Raw genomic sequence first — 19,898 nt, forward strand, 5'->3', positions numbered from 1 at the left:
ATGTAGAAACGAAAGGTAAAAAAATACAAAAGACCTTGTGTCGAGAATGTGTCATTTTCCTTAGACCTTCTTCATCTAGGCTTTTTAAATATGCTCCAAAATATTGATTCTACTTATTTATTTCAAAACCTACAAAATTCACATAAAAGAGAAAAAAAATATATTTAGTTAAAGAAAAATTAATATTACTAAATATAAAAACTTATTTGAGAAGTAGAATATGATGTTTGATGAAGAATTTGTCTTGATATTTGCGCGACTAAAAAGACGTCAATTTCCAGTACGAGTTTGCTATGCAATTGCTATCAATAAAAGCCAAGGTCAAAGCTTTAAAAAAGGTTGGTTTATATTTGTCAAGTCCAGTCTTTTCTCACAGACAATTATATATAGCCCTCTCAAGAGTCATTACAACTACATGACTTCAAATTCTTAAAGGAGACACAAAACACTACGACAATAATGCTAGAAAATATTGTCAACCAATAAGTTTTCAACAACATATGATTTTCAGAGACAATTTTGACTTTTTCTATTGCTTTTATTTACCATGATATTACTTTCAACTTTTTTCTATTGGTGAAACATTTTAATGGGTAGGCAAATTTTCCTTACTTTTTAAACCAAAATATACTAATATTCTAAAACTAAAATATACTCACTTTTTAAAACTAAAATATACTCCTACTTTCTCCTTTTTTAGTTTGGAATAGGTAAGATTAATATGTTGACCCAAAAAAATGGAAGATTAATATATGCATCTTCTTTTTCTAATACTGTATTTTAAAATTTATTATAGTAGTTTTAGACTGTTTTATTTAATTTATATTTTCATCTTTGAATTATATGAGATTTATATAATATTGTGCTTATCATTATCTATTATTTCTTTAATTATGTCAAAAAAAAAATTTCATAATTTGTCAACCTTGATTTGTTGGCCATATACTTTTTTTTGTGCAAACATAATTGTTATCATTCGTTCAATCCCAAAAGAAGATAATGAGAAAAAGGTCATCAACCTAATGGTTGGATGAAATAGGCTAATCAAACATAAGCTTACAACAAACATAAATAGATTAGAAAAACATAAATCGTTGTTGATAGATGCATAGGAGCTCGGAGACAGAGGCTACATCATGGTGTGTCAAAGAAACTTCCATGAATACATTGGCAAATTTAACATTAGTTACTATCAAAAGATTTTGTGACGTTGGAAAAGGGTCTTTAGTTTCATTGGTTATTGTAGCAAGCCACTTTGAGATAGCTAAAAAACCTGAAATGTTCTATCCACACAGGAGGAGGGCAGAGCCGAGGTTCTCTATGGTAGAGGAGGTTGGACGCAAGTTTATCTCCCCTAGGGAAGAAGGTGGGGGAGGTTGGACGCAAGGTTATCTCTCCATTGGAGGAAGGCGGAGCCAAGGTTCTCTCCATGGTGGAGGAGGTTGGACGCAATGTTTCCCAATAAGGTAGGAGGGCAGAACCAAGATTCTCTCCATGGTTGGTCATGCACTAGTGTGATGTAATTTATTTTTTATTCGAAATATTTTTTGAGCTAACAATTTTAGTGATAAAGAAACTATGCAAAAGTGAAAGTAAAAAAACATATATTAGTTGGCTTAATTTATTCATATGGACATTTTTTAGGTGGCGGTAAATAATACGTCATTTGTAACATATAGTATACCTAGGTGTAAAAAATACACTTTCAATGGTAACATACATAAAAGATTTGTTTATGGATATAAATCAGTGTATTATAGCAAAAAAAAATTATAAATAATGTACAATAAATTTTAATATATTTTTATTAAATTTAATTTTAATTACAAACTTTAAACCCGGACATCGGACGAATCCTTATCTAGTAGATATACAAAAGAGGAGGAAGATTTTGGTGTCTTATTCCAATGAATAAAAGGTCCTTTTATCCTTTATATAGGAGTACAAAGAGAGGGTTTTGCTTAATGACAAAGTAAACCTAGTTTACAAGTAATTCTAGAGACTTCTAGAAGATGGGCCTTATAATGGGCATCCATCTATTATTCATAACACTCCCCCCCCCCCTTGGATGTCCATTATAATAATGTAACTCAGAATGAGCCGAAAATGCTGTCTCATTAAAAAGCTTACCAATAAAACCCAATGGGAAAAAACATGGTTAAGAAAAAAGAGTGCAACCCGCAACTACTCCCCCTGATGAGTACACATGCTGAGAATTATGAGACGACATAATCCGAGATGATAAACCAACTTTTTGAAAGTAGCAGTAGGTAACGCCTTGGTAAATAAGTCCGCCAAATTTTCACTCGAACGAATCTCTAAAACGCGTACATCGCCATTTTTCTTCAGGTAGTGTGTGTAGAAGAAATTTGGTAGAATATGTTTCGTTCTATCGCCTTAGATGTATCTGTCTTTAAGTTGTGCGATGCACACATCATTGTAATCATACATAATTGTTGGAGCATCTTTCCTTACACATATACCACAATCTTCTCGTATATGATGAATTATGGATCTTAACCATACAAACTTGCGACTAGCTTCATGAATGGCTAAAATTTCTGCGTGATTGGAAGAAGTGGCTTTTATAGTTTGCTTCATAGAACGCCAGGAAGTAGTAGTACCTCCGCATGTGAATACATAAATATCCTGTTTTCGATCTACCATGGGGATCAGATAAGTATCCTGCATCTGCAAAACTAATTAAATCTTTCTTAGATAAATTGTAAAAAAAGAAACCCATGTCTTTCGTACCTTGAAGGTAACGAAGAATATGTTTAATCTCATTCCAGTGCCTTCGAGTTGGGCATGAGCTAAACCTTGCTAATAAATTCACGGCAAATGATATATCAGGTCTTGTATGACTAGCAAGGTACATTAATGCCTCTATTGCACTTAAGTATGATACTTCAGGACCAAGAACTTCTTCATCATTTTCCCGAAGGCGGAATGGATCTTTTTTTCACATCAAGTGTTCTTACAACCATTGGACTACTTGAGGGGTGTGCTCCATCCATATAGAACCTATTAAGCGCATTTTTCGTGTATGTCTCTTGATGCACCAAAATACCATTTTTTAGGTGTTTACCCCCTCTTGAGTACATCACTTGATATCTTCGAAATGTCGCAATCCAATATGATGAAGTAACTTTTTGAAGTAGTGGTTGAAAACGCCTTGGTAAATTGTTTGCCAAATCTTCATTTGAACAAATTTGTACGACAATTATATCATTGTACATCACCATTCTTCTGCAGGATATTAGTCTCTTAAATGACTCATCTTGATCATTATCTTCATCTCTCACCATCTAATCAATGTACGTCAAAGACTTTGAAGATGATAGTCTTTCCCCATTGAAAACATAATATTCCTCTTCGGGTATTTATCTTTTGCGTGTTCTTTTGTTGTCTCGTTAAAAAGCTTTCATGCAAAAATCCAATGGAATAAAAAACATGATAAGGGAAAAAGAGTCCAACCACGCACATAACATATTTTCCCCCCTGAAAGCATCATCTTCAAGTTATGCATTATGATCATATATATCATCTTTTCCAAACTGTTATAAACAGAGCTTTAATGTACAAACTCATATGATCATATATTCTCCTGTGTTATTTGCACCTCTTTCATATAGAAGATTTATTTGAACTTCAAGCTCAAATATTCTTTTACATACAATCTTCCGAACAATCATTTTATACATAGGAGTTATTCATACTCTCCTTGTGAAGTTTTCTTTCAACTCTTCTTCTTAGTATGGTACTTCAAGATCATTTTACTATGTAAGATTATGTAACCATCTTGAGATAACATCTCTATCATCAGATGTCAAATCTGGAACCTCAAGAAATTTCATGAAAGATCTGATCTTATACAATCCGACTTCTCTTTTTTCAGAAGTAATATTTCATCATTGACAATTTCTCCATATATTTCTTGGTGCGTGAAATCTCTACTGGAGATCAGATAATCTTTTAATGATCAATATATTTTGCACTTGTTCTTTTAACGAGGTTCAACAAATGCCTACATCCTCAAACTTTCTTGAAAATACTTCTTGAACACAATTACAATTAGTGTTCAATCTCGGATTTACACAACGCTAAGATCTTTACTTAGCTTGTTCTCGATCTATTTTCAAACCACTATGAGATCTCTAAGATCAACAACAATGATCTACAACCAAGATTTTCTCACCGAGATAAACTCTCACCCTTTTCTCCCCAAAGGTGTCAAAAGACTACAAGACTTTTTTTTTTCTTTTTCTCGGCTTTACAATGTTCTCGAGGGCTATAAAATATTGCTTTTAGAAATATAATCCCTTAAATGAAACTTCTAAAAACCTTCTAACTAAACTAAAATCAAGTCTTGCTCTTATTGTCAAACTCATAAGGGATCTAAACTAGTTTCTTCCACTAAAAGAGAATACATCTCTCATAAGTATTTTCTGAGAAACATTGTACTACTACACGTACTTTATTTCTAATAAGATCTATTTATGTTCCATTCATTTTACACATTCAAGTGTAAAGACTACTAGTCAAAATATTATCTCTTTAAGAGACTTGAAACTATTTCATAGTTACTTCTTTTAATGATTAACCAATCATTACTTGTGTACACTTTTCAATAAAACATTTTCTATTAACCGTGGTTTATGATCCTCAATTTTTATCCATAACATTATCAACTGCAACACTGCATGCAAACATATTACAATGTTGATTTGCTTTTTGGTTCTTTTTCATTCTAGACATGACTCAACTTGTTGAGATTTCATTTTATTATGATTCTCAGGAACCTGAATCTCTTTCTTACTCATGTCTAAGTCTCTAGATATCTTTTAGAGATTTCTCATAACTATTTCATTCCTCAGTGCATATTAATATATGCTCATTTTCTTTTCCGAGGATACTTATATTTGGAACCATAAATCTATCACACTTCATGCGATCTTTAGACTTACTAGCAGTTGATCTTATTCTTCTAGGACATTAATATTAATTGGAGCACAGCTGGTATATGTGACTTTGCCACTATCATGGTCAGCAAATGCTTCTTGCATTTTTTTGCTAAGATTTGCAAATAAATTATCTTTTCAATTTCTAGCGCACATTTCTTAGTACGAGGATCAAGATAATTTCATCCAATATATTTCTGTTGTATATTTTCTCTCCCTCATGTTGGAAAGACTGACTCACTACAAAAATAGTCTCTGCATCTTGAGACTCAAATTCTCGAGATATTCAATCTTCAAAAGAGATTCATATCCAATATTCTTTCAATTCCCATCTTAATCACTGTGGTGGAGAAACCAACATGTATAACACATTTAGATGATATATATGGTTTCTGACCCAAACCAATTATAGTGGGGAGTACTCATAATAATTCGTTGCCATGATGCGAACTTATTGACACATAGCATGGTTTTACCACCATTGTCAAGTTACCAAATACTCTCGCAAACTCAAGGTTGCAAGTTGATAACAAGAATATATAGAGGATGATCAGTCCACGGTATTTATTTGTGTACATACCAGTTTATTGACACTATCCAAATTTATGGGGTCGGTGAAAACCATATAATAGGCTTGCTTTGCAAAGCAGCACATATAAGAAATCACTTCAGAAATCTATGATTATTTCGCATTGCTATTGAACCAGAATGACTTAACCGGTCATGCCAAGCAGTGAGATTTTTCACTAAACCTTCTGGTTTAATATAAGCATTTTATCTTCTAGATAATGCATGTAATCTCTAAAATAATTTTCTTGCTTTGGGTAATAATACTTATGATTTCAAAGTATTTTCTTTGCTTTTTGTCTCAACATGATTACTTTTCAAATCCTCTAGATTTGCTCTATCATATGAGTGATTAAACTCATTTTGGGTGTAAATATAATCTTACATTTGTTCCATCACCTCTGTATGTGGGATTCATTAATTCTTCCCCTCGAGATGATGATACTTCATGTCTATCAATCTCGATCTGAATCTCATTTTGTAATCAATAACATTCTCAAATTGGGTAATGTATTATATCTTAGACCATTTTGACTTTGAGACTAATTGGGAAACTATAACACATTTACTTTACTTTAATCAATTTTATAGCTAACTTGCTTATTTTGATGTGGCTTTTTCTTTTTCATTTATAGCATAAGTTCATATTCACTTCAAAGAATATACCAAATCAGTAAGATGTGATTCATGATTATTCATCAATATGTGACATAGATGAGTTATAGAAACAAAATATTATATTAGATGTAAACTATAAACAGATCTTAAGTACGTAAATAATACACATAATTATATTTACCAAATAGTAAAAATTTAGATAAATTATAGTAACAAAATATTATATTAGATTTAAACTATAAATAGGTCTTGTTTATTAAAGTAAAGTAAATAATAAACATAAATATATTTACCAAATAGTAAAGATTTAGATGAATTATAGTAATAAAATATTATCTAAATAATAAAATATTATCTAATACATAAGTAGTAATAAAATATATTCTCAACATCGTTATAATAATAAAAATAGATTCTCTTCTTGTGAATCATTGAATCATAGCAGAATAATCTATACTAATAAAAAGTAGGAGCTATAAGCTCCTAAGGCCATCAACATAGGATTTTAAACAACCAATAGAAATTTGACATATCACTTATTAACATTTTATACAATTTCCAGAATTTTCTATATTAAAAATTATTTTAAACAACCTATCACGATTTGACATGTCATTCATTAACATTTTTTAAATTTACTGAATTTTTTAGAAAAAGGAAAATTTTAAATTTATTGAAATTAAAGAACAAAGCACAATATCCCACATCGGCTAGAAATTTTTTAGAAATAGTTCAGAACCAGTATAAATAAGATTTATATGCTTCCAACAACGAATGAGCAGGAAAGCTTGATTTATCAGGCGTCCAAGTTTAAAAGTTTTATTTGGTTTGATCTGGTTTTTTATTTGATCAAATTAAAACTTTAAACAATTTCAAAAAAATATTATAATATTTAAAAATCTTAAAAGTTTAAATATTATAAATATTGAAAATTTTTAAAAGGTTCAAATATTATATTTCGAAACCTTTTAAAAGTTTAAAATATTATAAATATTGATGCAAAACATAAATTATCTTATTTATCTACATTTGTGCTTTTTATTTCTTATGGACTGTAAAACATATTTTTGTATATGATTTTATAGATTAGTTGATATTCTTTCATCAATTTTTTATTTTTGGGTCTAAGGAAGAAGGATTGACATCGCAAGATCTTAATTTGATGTTTGAGTCAAATTTTGAGGTTTAAATAAGAAAGATGGACGACAAACACACTTGTTTTATCAGCTATACATAGGCATGACCAGAGTTACGGTTGTCATGGTTAAGGTTTATTAACCATCGGTTATGGTTAGAAATTTTTGTAACCTTAACCAGAACCGTTTAACAAACAGTTAAACGGTTATGTTTAAATACGGTTACGGTTCAAGCGGTTACTGTTAGATATGGCTACGGTTATTTGATAATATGATATTGTTGATATTATTTGATGAGATAATATATTTGATATTATTTATTTATAATTAATATGTTCTTATAGTGTACTCATATTTCTATATATCATATGATTCATATTAAATAAATAATTATTAGTATATTTTATTATGTTTTTAAAATATTATAAACCAAGTAAGAATTTTGGTTTGAGAAGTTTCTAAACGTGTGGATCTAAAACCAAATAAGTATATGGATAAAATTGTCAATAATTGGGTGCATGTGTTGACTATGTTGGTAATCATGAATTTCACAAATTTTATGAGAAAAGACATGATTTTGTTCTTGGAATTTGATGGGTTAATAAGTGTTGTGGTAGTCTAAAAAAAGGTTTTTCAGTGGAAGAATGTAAAGAAGTTGACGAGGAAGAAGAAGAAAAAGAGTATAACGAAGAACCAAACGGTAAAAGTTACGATACAATTAACACAAAATTTGAAAATGAAAATGACAAGAAAGAATATGAAGAATAAGAAAACATTGAATAAAAACACGAAAACATAGGTGGTAGCGATCAATTAAATATGAAAACGAGTTAAATTCGTGATTATAAAATTGTTTCGTTTTTCTGGTGGTCAAAGAAAATGGTTTAGAATATGTGAGGTCATCAGTTATTTTTTTATCAGATTTGATTTTATAACACAATTGATTTTTATATTTTAAAAAATTGTATATCTGAATTTTTTTTTTAATACTAATTTTAATTTTTTTATGAGATAATATTTTATTACTGTAATCAATCATATATAATTTTTATCAAAATATATCAAATAAATCTATCCGTAGTATGAATTCAAAACTTAGTATAAATAAAAATAGAATCATTGAATCATAGTATAATAATTAAAAAACAAATAATAAGGATGATTCTTTTCTTCGTTGAATTATTGAATCATAATTCACCTATCTATATAATAGTAATCATCGGTTTATGTGTATTGTTTGTTTCAATATAAGGATTGATATTATGAACCATGAGTTGATAATAAACATGATTTTTAATATAGAAGAAAGTAAATAAATAAATAAACTAAAAATTTATACCTTATAGTTTTAAAAAGCGCGTTGATAATATTTTATAGATAAAATAAAAAACAAGAAAATATAAGTGTTTTATTCTAACGAATAAAAGGTTTTTTATATAGAAATACAAAAAATGATTTTATTGGATAACAAAGTAAATCTAGTTTACATGTAATTGAGATTTGGTGATTGACGTGATAAGACGTGGTAGATATGCGCACTTTTGATGAATCATGAAATCGTATTGATGACACGTAAGAAGAACGGTTGCCTTTTGTCCCATAAGCATCAGAAACGAAGGAGATCAATCATGGCATGAGTCGAGGATTCTCAATCGCACAAACCAAATCTAGATTGAACTTACACATTTCACAATGGTAGATGAATTTTCCAGTGTCTTCTCCACATAGATGACATTTTTCTTGATAGAAGTGACATTTTGGACAACCAATTTATTATATGTTTTTAAAAGCCTTCAAATTATATTTATAAATGATAATAGATATATTTTAGATTCAAAATATCTTCTTTTACTAAAAATTGTGGTTTAATAAAATATTTTGCATAATTTTAATAGTAATTTTGTCTAAGATTTTGAATTAAAAAAAAAACAAAGGCTATAATTTTTTTTTTTTGCTTCGAACAACCATTTCTGTTCAACCGGCCTGGCACAACATGATATTCTTTTTTACTTTTAATGTATCTCATGACTGCTTAATGTTAGCTGTCGACTTTGACTTATTCCTTCTACAATAAGTTTCATACAACTAATTAATAAAATAAATCTTCTTTTATTTTCAGTGTCATGATTATTTTGTTATTTAATAAAAAAAAAAAAAAAACTTGCATGTTGAGGATTAGGAGAGCAAAGATAAAGAAGTCAGAGTAAACAAACTAACATGGCAGACAAAACCTGAATGAGACAATCGATACATTAGCGTTTAAATTAAATAAAGACTAACTACGTGTTCACTGGTTGTATCAGTAGATATGTCAACGCACTACAAAATATTGACTTTTAATAGTATTACAAGATAGCGTTGTTTTCGGTAGTTATGCTATAATTGACTTACCTATAATTTTTACATAGCGTTTAAAATTTACAAACGCTATGAAATATTTCCGTATATATTTTTTTGACTTTTCAATTTTATAAAACTGGTTTGTAATAGCATATACCTTATAGAAACGCTATTGAAATCGTTAGCGGGAAATTTTAACACCCAATTTTTTATTTTTATTTTTTGCTCTCAATTTGGGTCGAATCACAAATTTGGAGTTTGATTTTATTTGTTGCGCAGACCCATATTCATGAATAGGTTGAGTTTCAGTAGCTATGGGTTCATAATTTCAATTTTGTTTTAGCTCCATTGTTCCTCTCCTTAGTGATGTGATAAAGACTTTAATGGAAAAGCATTTGGAGCTTTGAATGTTTGCTCTAAGATTCATAGTTTCGTTCTTATAGGTGGAAGAACTCAATCTCTTCTGCTGATTTGTTGAGTGTTTTGATGATAAGTAGTGTTTGTTCAATTCTGATTTGTTACAGTGTGCTTAGACTGGTTTTATCATCTAGATCGTGGTTTCAGGTCAGGTGCCAGTTGGCTTATCCAGCTTGAAGTACGTGCATTTACAGATTATGTCATCTTATGTCACCAAAGTGATCAACAATTGCTTGAATAATGTGTCGGATGAGGAACTTAGCTTGAAGCGACTACTCAGTTCTCGTTCTCTCTTCTGAACTCGTCAATGGCAGCTTCCGTTCTTCTCAATCATGCTTTGCAAAGTAGTAGCTGAATCTCTCTAATAAGACGGGTTGCAGACTTGCAGCCGTGTCAGGGTTTCAGATCCAATTTTGTTTTTGAGTTTCGGACTTGATTCTTGCGTATTGTAAGAACTTTTGTTGATTAGAAGTGATGACAACTGAGAGTGTAGCGGGAATGCTCTCTGGCCCTAACCCAAGAACGCTGGTAAAAGAATGCTACTTCCTTTTGTCCAGATCTCAACCACCAAAAAGCACTGAACCAATCTTTTACCCGCCAGTCTGAGCAATGAACATTTTGAATTCTGGGAATCTGGTTGAAGAGTCCGGCAACTCCACCCCCCAAACCTCCCTAATCTGCATCTTCAAGCTGGACATCCTCGATCTGCAGTAACAATATTGGTACATCTCGTTTCTCTATTACTCTCTTTAACCTTGTATACCTTCTGTAACCCTTGCAAACCCTTGAAAACCGTTTTTGAACCCTGGTAAATCCACAAAACTTTAGTGCTCAATCCCTACGTGTGTAGTCAAACCCGCAGTGTTTCAAACCTATCTAACAAAATGGACAGAAACATACCTTACCACCTCAAAGGAAAAGGTATAGAGCATGGCTACTCTCCACCCCCACGCAAACGTATCCGAGCACCAGACCTTGATACAACAGAGCTTGTTGAAGCAAATGCCCTTACTCTCATGGGAAGACTCACAAACCCGTCTGCTCAACGTCTATGGTCGTTGTTTCCCTTCCTATCAAACCGCTGGAATCTAAGGGGCTCAGCCACGGGCGCAGATCTTGGGAAAGGATGCTTTGAATTCACCTTTGAGTATGAAGAGGACATGCAAAAGGTCCTGGACAACAGACCTTACTTCTTCGATCAATGGATGGTTATACTACAAAAGTGGGAACCAGTAATCTCCGAGACCTTCCCAGCTATGATACCTTTCTGGATCAAACTACAAGGGCTCCCAAAACACTTCTGGCAACCAGAGATGCTACAAACAATTGCAGAAGAGTTGGGAGAATTCGTGGATCTGGAGATCACACCTGCAACGGCTAAGGTAAAAGTCCTAATCAACGGACTACAACCCCTAACAAAAGAAACGGTCGTGGAATTTGCTAATGGAAAAGAAACAGTTGTATACCTGGATTACAAAAATCTTAAAAACCACTGCACACACTGCTTCCGTCTCACCCATCAAGTTAAAAACTGTCCGGGGCTAGCTAACCAAAGAGAGACGTATCACACAACTCAACGGCAACCTGAACCAACGGCCTCTCAGTCTATCTCCAGAAACTATTACACCCCTCAGGACAATTTCACTGCACCAAAAGAGAGGACAAGGGCACCGGAACTGAGAAAGTATCCTGAGCAGTCCTATAATCACAGAAAGAGGAAAGCAGTAAACCTGGAGGATCGAGACTACTCTCAAGTGGAAACTAGATCGAATAACCACCCAATGATCTCCCATCGTAGATCTCCTGGGCGAGGCTCAGACCAACAAACCAGATCCTCTCAAAGAGATAGTCGCCTAAACTGGTCACACCGCGGAAATGAAAACCACCTCAGACGTCAAAATTTGGAATGGAGAGCAAAGACTGTATCCCCTGCTCTGCCCAGCCAAGAAACGTCCGTTTCGTCCAAAGCCCGCCGTCCCTCTTTGGAGAGGACAACCACTAGTCCAGACCCAACTACCCCACCTCCACTGCAAACAATCTCAAGAGAACAAATTTTAAATGATCTCAGAGAAGTCACAATCCAGTATACGTCTTGTGTTGACCAAACCGAAAGTGCTGCAAGAAAAATGCGAGTGATCCAGGGTGAAAGATGAATATGATGGCTACCACAACAGACTGTATTCTAGCGGCATCTACATAACCAGTCCCTGATGCACCCCAAGGTTTACCTTCCCCAACAATTGGTTCTTTTACTCCAAGTGGAACCCTTCCTGAGGATTTACCAAGACCAATCACCCATGAGGTGGAGAACCAAAAGAAGATTAGAGGTCGACCACCATCATCAAAAGGTGCACCAAAAGCAAATACCACCTTAATGGGAGCAAAATCACAGAAACGAAACCTTACCATTGGTTCACCAAAGAAAAATCAAAAGCCTCAAGTGGGAAGGTCTAATACCTTGGGCGGAGCTGCAAAAGAAAAAGAGTCACGAAACAAAGTATCTTCGACTGAAGTCGGACCATCAAGGACTGGTAAACAAAAGACCTCAAAACAGACTGGACCCAAAATTACCTTGTTTCCGACAAGCAAGAAACGAATGGTGGATTTTCCGAATCTGCCAACTCCTCTTCCTTAAGGGTATTGATCTGGAACTGTTGTGGGTTGAGGAATCCCATAACAGGCCAGAGGCTAAGGGATATCAAGAAGAAGATTTCCCCTGATGTATTATTCCTCATGGAGACTCGTAACTCGACAGAGTTTGTCCTCCAACACCTAGATTGGATGGGTTATTCCTCGTCCTTTCTAGTCCCTCCTTCACCAACCACAGCTGGGGGCCTTGCCCTGTTTTGGAAAACAAGCATAGACATTGAAATACTTCAATCGTGCCCAAACTATATTGATACAAAGATCTCATCAAAAGGAAAAGTGTTTTTCTCTACCTTTGTTTATGGAGAACCAGACAGCACAAAGTGTGAACTCATTTGGAATCAGATCCAAGAGCTAGATACCAGCAGAAGCGGTCCTTGGTTTCTCACCGGTGACTTCAATGATATAATAAATGATACTGAAAAGGCTGGTGGACCACAAAGAACAGAAGGATCATTTACTGCCTTGAGGTCATTTATGTCTTCTTGTGATTTATATGATTTAAAACACATTGGCTGTTACCTGTCCTGGAGGGGTAAAAGACATACCCATATGTTCCGCTGCCGACTAGACAGAGCCATGTCAAACAGTGAATGGGTTGTTGAATTTCCCTCGGGTCGTAGTGAATACTTGAGATTTGAAGGCTCAGACCACCGTCCTCTGGTAACGTCGTTTGACCCTATCAAAAAAAAGAAGGAACAGCTTATTTAGATACGATAGGAGGTTAAAAGAGAATGTGGATGTGCATAATATAATACTCACTGCTTGGGGCTCGATTCCTGCGGGATCTGTTAATGAACGTATAAGCGCCTGTCGCCATGCTATAAGCACCTGGAGTAAGGCCCAACATGAAAACAGCCAAAAGGAAATTAACGTGCTAAGAGAGAAGTTAGAAGCATGCATGAAGTCTGATATAGACAACCAAGAAGAAATCTCCCTCATCAACATGAAACTACTCAATGCGTATAAGCAAGAAGAAGCCTTCTGGCAGCAACGTAGTCGACAGCTCTGGCTAACCTTGGGAGATAAAAACACCGGATACTTCCATGCTGCAACAAAAGGTCGGAGAGCTATTAACAATATTTCTGTCATGGAATCAGCGGCGGGAGCCCCGATGTTTGAGGAAAAAGAGATAGTACAGACTATAACAGAGTATTTCCAACAAATCTTTACCTCACAGGAAGGTGACAGGAGATCAGTCGTACTGGAAGCCCTAAACCCGTGCATATCCTCACAAGAAAATGACAAACTGACGGTTATCCCAACTGCAGAGGAAATTCACAGAGCCTGCTTTGACATTAACCCGGAGAAAGCCCCAGGGCCAGATGGCTTCTCAGCAAGCTTCTTCCAATCCAATTGGAACACAGTGGGGACTGAAATCATTGCGGAAATTCAAGCCTTCTTTGTATCTGGTGTTTTACCTCCGCAAATAAATCACACACATGTTAGGCTCATCCCCAAGATTCCAAGCCCACAAAGGGTTTCAGACTATAGACCTATCGCACTATGCTCAGTATACTACAAGATCATCTCCAAAATCTTAACCAAGCGTTTACAACCTATTCTGCAGAAATGTATCTCGGAAAACCAATCGGCTTTTGTGCCCCACAGAGCAATATCCGACAATGTCCTGATCACACATGAGACCCTACATTACCTGAAAACTTCAAATGCAAAAGTAAGGGTGTCCATGGCAGTTAAAACTGACATGAGCAAAGCTTACGACAGGTTAGAATGGGATATTATTGAGGCAGTGCTGGAGAGAATGGGTTTTCACAAGATTTGGATCCGGTGGACCATGCAATGTATTACCTCTGTGTCGTATTCTTACCTCATAAACGGCCAGGCTTTAGGATCGGTAGTACCAACAAGAGGCATCAGACAGGGAGACCCGCTTTCTCCTTACGTCTTCATCCTATGTAGTGAAGTGCTATCTGGTCTATGCAACAAGCTCAGGAACAAGGAAGTCTCCCTGGTATCAGAGTGGCAAAAGCTAGTCCTCGGGTTAATCATTTATTATTCGCTGATGATACTATGTTCTTCTGTAGAGCTGACCATAAAAGTTGTTTGAAACTCAAACAAATATTGCAAAAGTATGAAGATGCATCAGGTCAGAGGATTAATACAGAGAAATCATCAGTCACCTTTGCTAAGAATACCAGTGCTGCGACCAAAGTAAGGGTAAAAAGAGATCTAGCTATCTCAAAAGAGGGCGGTCAAGGTAAATACCTGGGACTTCCTGAGCTCTTTGGAAGAAAAAAGAAGGATCTGTTCACACAAATTGTAGATCGAATCAAGCAAAGAGCAATCAGCTGGTCCTCAAGATTCCTATCTGCGGCGGGGAAGCTTACCTTACTCAAGTCGGTCCTCTCTTCTATGCCCACATACACTATGACTTGCTTCAAACTTCCTAACGCCCTCTGCAAAAGAATCCAATCTGCACTCACCAGATTCTGGTGGGATTCAAACTCCGGTAGGAAGAAGATGTGCTGGATATCCTGGAGGAGAATGACAAGATCGTTTAAACAGGGTGGTTTGGGTTTCAGAGAGATTAAGAATTTCAATGATGCACTACTAGCAAAACTCGGTTGGAGACTACTTACAAATCCAGAGTGTCTCCTGGCCAAAGTACTGATTGGAAAATATTGTAAGTCTTCCTCCTTTTTAGACTGCCCTATGTCTGCAAATGCTTCACATGGTTGGAGGGGCATATGTATCGGTCGTGACCTACTGAAGAAAAGACTAGGCCGGATTATCGGAAATGGTAAGGATACACCAATCTGGTACAGCCCCTGGTTATCTTTAACCAAGCCGGTGTGTCCAATGGGCCCTCCAACAGAAGCTTCAAGTTCATTGTGCGTTGCGGACCTTATTCTCCCGGACTCGGGTGATTGGAATGTACCCTTATTAAGAGAAATCCTACCTGCCTACGAGCATGAGATCCTAAAACTGAGGCCAAGTACAACAGGGGCACTAGATAAATGGGCTTGGCTACCAACCACGACTGGTATATACACGGCAAAATCGGGATACTATGAGGCACTTCAACTGAGCGAAAGAGGAGACAACCCTTTACCACCACCTCCAGCAACCGATTTTAACTGGCTCTCTTCCATTTGGCAAGTAAGATGCTCACCAAAGATCAAAATGTTCCTTTGGAAACTGGCTCAAGAGGCACTCCCAGTGGGAGCAAAGCTACAACAGAAACAGATCGATGCAAATGTGGTATGCCCTCACTGTGGAGCCGAAGAGACGACTATTCATTTGTTCTTCCACTGCCCTTTTGCGGAACGTTTTTGGCATATGGCTCCACTGTCCACCACACTCAGGACACAGGAAGTTAGTACAATCAAATCGGGCATCACCATCTCGGGAAAGCTGACAAGCCTCCCACCTACGGGCATAACCCTGGGTCCCCTCGCACCATGGATACTATGGTCGATTTGGACGGCACAAAATCAAAAGATTTTTAACAAAAACCCCCAAACCCCTATGGAAACCCTATTGCTGGCGATTGTACGTTGTCGAGAATGGCAAGAAGCCCAATCGAAATCCAGGATCAAACCAGTCCAGAGACGCGACCCCCCGAGTTTCCCAAATCGGGGATCTGCCGTTGTGGCCTATTCGGATGCAGCCTGGCGAGTGGACAACCATGCGGGCTTCGGATGGGTTTTCAAGGACCCTAACGACACCCTGATCTTGGAGGGAGAGTCGTCGGCTCCGTTTGTGTCCTCACCGTTGATGGCTGAAGCTCTAGCAACTCTGACAGCAGTAAGAGTGGCCATTGAATCGGCTTTCACCAACATCATCTTCGCTTCTGACTCGCTGAACCTTGTCAAAGCTCTTAATCGGGAGATCCAATCAAAGGAACTCCATGGGATTCTTCATGATATCCTCTCTCTATCCTCTCAACTTAGCTTTTGTTTTTTCAAATTTATCCCTAGGGAGTTCAACCTTCAGGCAGATGGCCTTGCAAAAAATGCTTTATCTGTAATGAATCCAGTTTGATGAATGAAAAAGCAAGTGTTTGACCAAAAAAAAAAAATTAGAAGTGATGACAAGCCTTTTTAGGTTATTCGTGAAGTTGTAAGATGAGAATTTCATGAGTACATAAAAACTTCTACGTAAAACGAGTTTATGTTTTGTTAATGTTTTGTTATGGTTTTAATTTAATAAAGTATTTTCTCTTTTAAGAACACGGAATTAAAACTAGAAATATGTATGTATTATATAAATTAAAAATACTTAATACATAATTTTAACTACAAATTAAACTTTATTTTGTTCATAATTATTCTCATTTGTTAATTATACATATTCAATAATATTCTCAAACATTCATATGTTAATTATATATAATCAAATATGATAAAGTTTCTAATAATACTTTTGCATTTTATCTTGTTAATGATAAAAACTATGTTTCAAAACTGAACCCTATACCTAAATCTTATACCCTAAACCCTATACCCTAAACTCTATACGTCTTAAACCATATTCTACTATTTATCATTAACCAAATAAAATACAATAAAAATTTATTTGTAATACTAAGTACATAAAATAGCAAAACTAAAAACATATTACAAATATACAAATTAACAAATAATAATCGTATTTTTTTCTATAATATGTCTAAAATAGTATAAGAACATAAATAAGAGCAAAGCCAATAAGAAGATATCACTCGGATAGCTGACGTGGCTTATTCTCACGGCATACGATGAGAGTAAATCAAAGGGATACATTTATAACCTCTCTTTATTATTTCATTGGCTCAGCCATTAGAGTGAGGATCTCAATATTTCTAATATGAACCGTTGATTAAAATGAATCTAACGAACACGAATTTAAATCTTCTTTTTTAATCTTTTCCTTTCACTTCTTCCCCTCATTCTCCTCTTTGTCGTATCTCTTTCATCTTCTTCTCCAATCCCCTATATATTAATAGAGAAACACTCTTAAAAAAATGCTGATATATCATCGCTAGAGAGCTCGAGGCATATTTTAGCAAATAAACCCTATTAATTAATCTTAATTACATCTATGTCATTATAAAGTTAAATTAAATCTTAATTACATATGCAGGAATCCCCTATATATTAATAGATAAACACTCTTGAAAAAATGTTGATGTGTCGTCGCTAGAGAGCTCAAAGTACATTTTAGCAAATAAGCCCTATTAATTAATCATAATTACATCTATGCCATTACAGACTTAAATAAAAATCTATTAAATAAATTAAACTATTTGTAGTCATTTAATTTCAAACTATATTATACTTCTTTAAAAACACAACAAATTAATTTCTTTTAAAAATTTAATAATTATTCATGTTTTATTAAAATAAATTTCATACAAATTTTTTCACTGCATTAAAATTATTATTTACTTTAAAATATTTCACGGATAAAACATATTTTTATATAATATAAACGTAAATTTGAATAAAACAAAAAAAAAATTACTTACATATTTTATTTTATACAAACAAATATCAATTCCCAAATAATATTTTTATTTGAATTGATTCATCCGCACTATGTGTAGTTCCCAAATAATAATTTTATTTGAATTGATTCATCCACACTATGTGCGGGTTGTTACCTAGTTGATTATCCAATTAGAACTACCCTGCAATTGAATCAATTATCAAATTAGTTTTCAAGTTGGGGATCTCGTTTTCCACCCAAGAGAGATTTGTTTCGAGTAAGCAATTCTTCCTATTTTCGCTTGAACTTTTCTGATTTCCTTTTGGATTCATTGCTTGTTTCTACCGGATTTGGTGGAAAGTTGCTTCGATCTATGTTCTCTTTTGTTTATTAGTATGGAATATTTTCAATACATCGGTTGAACTTTTTCAATCTGTTTCCTCTTATTTTCATCAATCTAATGCATTCTTTTGCTGGATTCTCTATTGCATAGTTGATCAAATTGGAGGAGAGATGGCTGAGAAACTCCTGAACATGATGGGAAAATCTTCTAATCAACAAGAGATAAGGATGGACCTGTAACCTTACGGATTGGCGAAGGACTGAAGGGAAAGAATAATGAATCTTCTAATCGACACCACTTTTTGATTTTGTATTTTTAATTTGTAATATAGATTTTTTTATCATTGTTTCATATAGATATTAATAAAATATAATATTTTTATTTCAATTTACCTCAAAAAATCAATAATAATTTATCCCAAAAAATTCAACAATTATAATTTAATATAATTGGAATTGGAAGTAATTAATAAAAATGCAAAATATAATAGAATAATAAAATATAAAAATAAAATTATAAAATTATTACATATATGATATAATATATTATAATTTAATATTATAAATAAAACAATTTATAACAATATACAATTGTTATTATAAATTATATGACTGCATTGCACAAAGTGCTATATTAAATGAAGATATAATAACAATGCCAAAAACCGCTATAAAAAGTGACTGACCTATTATCACGGAGGCAGATACAACATTTGTTAAAATACTATGATTTCGTTAGATAGTCACGTGCTATCAATATCTAACATTCTGGTAGTGACGTCAATCAATACTAATGTAAATATTCTTAACATTAAAACAATATTTTTTTTTGCTAATGTAAACTCCTCTTATCATAATGTGACAACTGGTCATAATTAGCGTATAGAGGAACAACTCCCTCTTTATCCATTATAAGTTTTTTTTTTTGACAAACATACATTATAAGTTTATATGACGAAACCAATGTGTTATTACCCAAACCAATTTGTTATTACCCAAAATTTAACACAAATGCACATACACATTTCACAATGGTAGATGAACTTTCCAGTGTCTTCTGCAAAGAGTTATATTCACTTGAACCAGTGAGCGTTGCATTGTTTCTTGATCTTGGAGCGGCTGAGTTTGGGAGACTATTGCTGAGTGGAAGTAGATAAGTCTTTACGGCGTCGTTCTTAGTTTTCTGTTTTTTTTTGTTAAAAGGCTTTCAAATTAAGTCACAAGAAAAAATAATACAAGCCCAGGCAGGCCATTGTGTTTTTTGAGAACTAAATTAAGAAACTAAAATTAGTCGAACATCAATTTTGTCCATAAAAAACCTCACTCACACTCGCATTAATGCAACAGTTGATCGATTGAAGACGTCCGATCTTACAGATAATTGGTCAGGGAAGAGCGTATGCTGTTGAGAACAAGCTCTAGAGCATTACATGAGAAA

The 19,898-nt window shown here is 34.2% G+C and overlaps 2 protein-coding genes and 1 long non-coding RNA gene across 3 annotated transcripts; all 3 read left to right on the top strand.

Annotated features, from left to right (window-relative positions):
* Nucleotides 1-9,819: 9,819 nt before the first annotated feature.
* On the top strand, nt 9,820-13,617 carry LOC147945496 (uncharacterized). The gene has a single exon (XM_087510006.1). The coding sequence runs from the start codon at nt 10,924-10,926 to the stop codon at nt 12,190-12,192; it is 1,269 nt and encodes a 422-aa protein (XP_087366132.1). The 5' UTR covers nt 9,820-10,923; the 3' UTR covers nt 12,193-13,617.
* LOC147945497 (uncharacterized) lies at nt 13,495-16,724 on the top strand. The gene has a single exon (XM_087510005.1). It carries the CDS (start codon nt 14,627-14,629, stop codon nt 16,691-16,693), a length of 2,067 nt encoding a protein of 688 aa, XP_087366131.1. The 5' UTR covers nt 13,495-14,626; the 3' UTR covers nt 16,694-16,724.
* Nucleotides 16,725-18,267: 1,543 nt separating this feature from the next.
* On the top strand, nt 18,268-18,848 carry LOC147945498 (uncharacterized). The gene is made up of 2 exons (XR_015596334.1): nt 18,268-18,395; nt 18,612-18,848. It is a non-coding gene; the product is annotated as an uncharacterized LOC147945498 (long non-coding RNA).
* The last annotated feature ends 1,050 nt before the right edge of the window (nt 18,849-19,898 follow it).

This window comes from Camelina sativa, chromosome 4 (assembly GCF_030686135.1).
Source record: "Camelina sativa cultivar CO46 ecotype springtype chromosome 4, ASM3068613v1".
Classification (NCBI taxonomy): Eukaryota; Viridiplantae; Streptophyta; class Magnoliopsida; order Brassicales; family Brassicaceae; genus Camelina; species Camelina sativa.

Coding starts and splice junctions, on each gene's coding strand:
- LOC147945496 (XM_087510006.1), top strand. CDS start 10,924: ATGGACAGAAACATACCTTACCACCTCAAAGGAAAAGGTATAGAGCAT.
- LOC147945497 (XM_087510005.1), top strand. CDS start 14,627: ATGCAACAAGCTCAGGAACAAGGAAGTCTCCCTGGTATCAGAGTGGCA.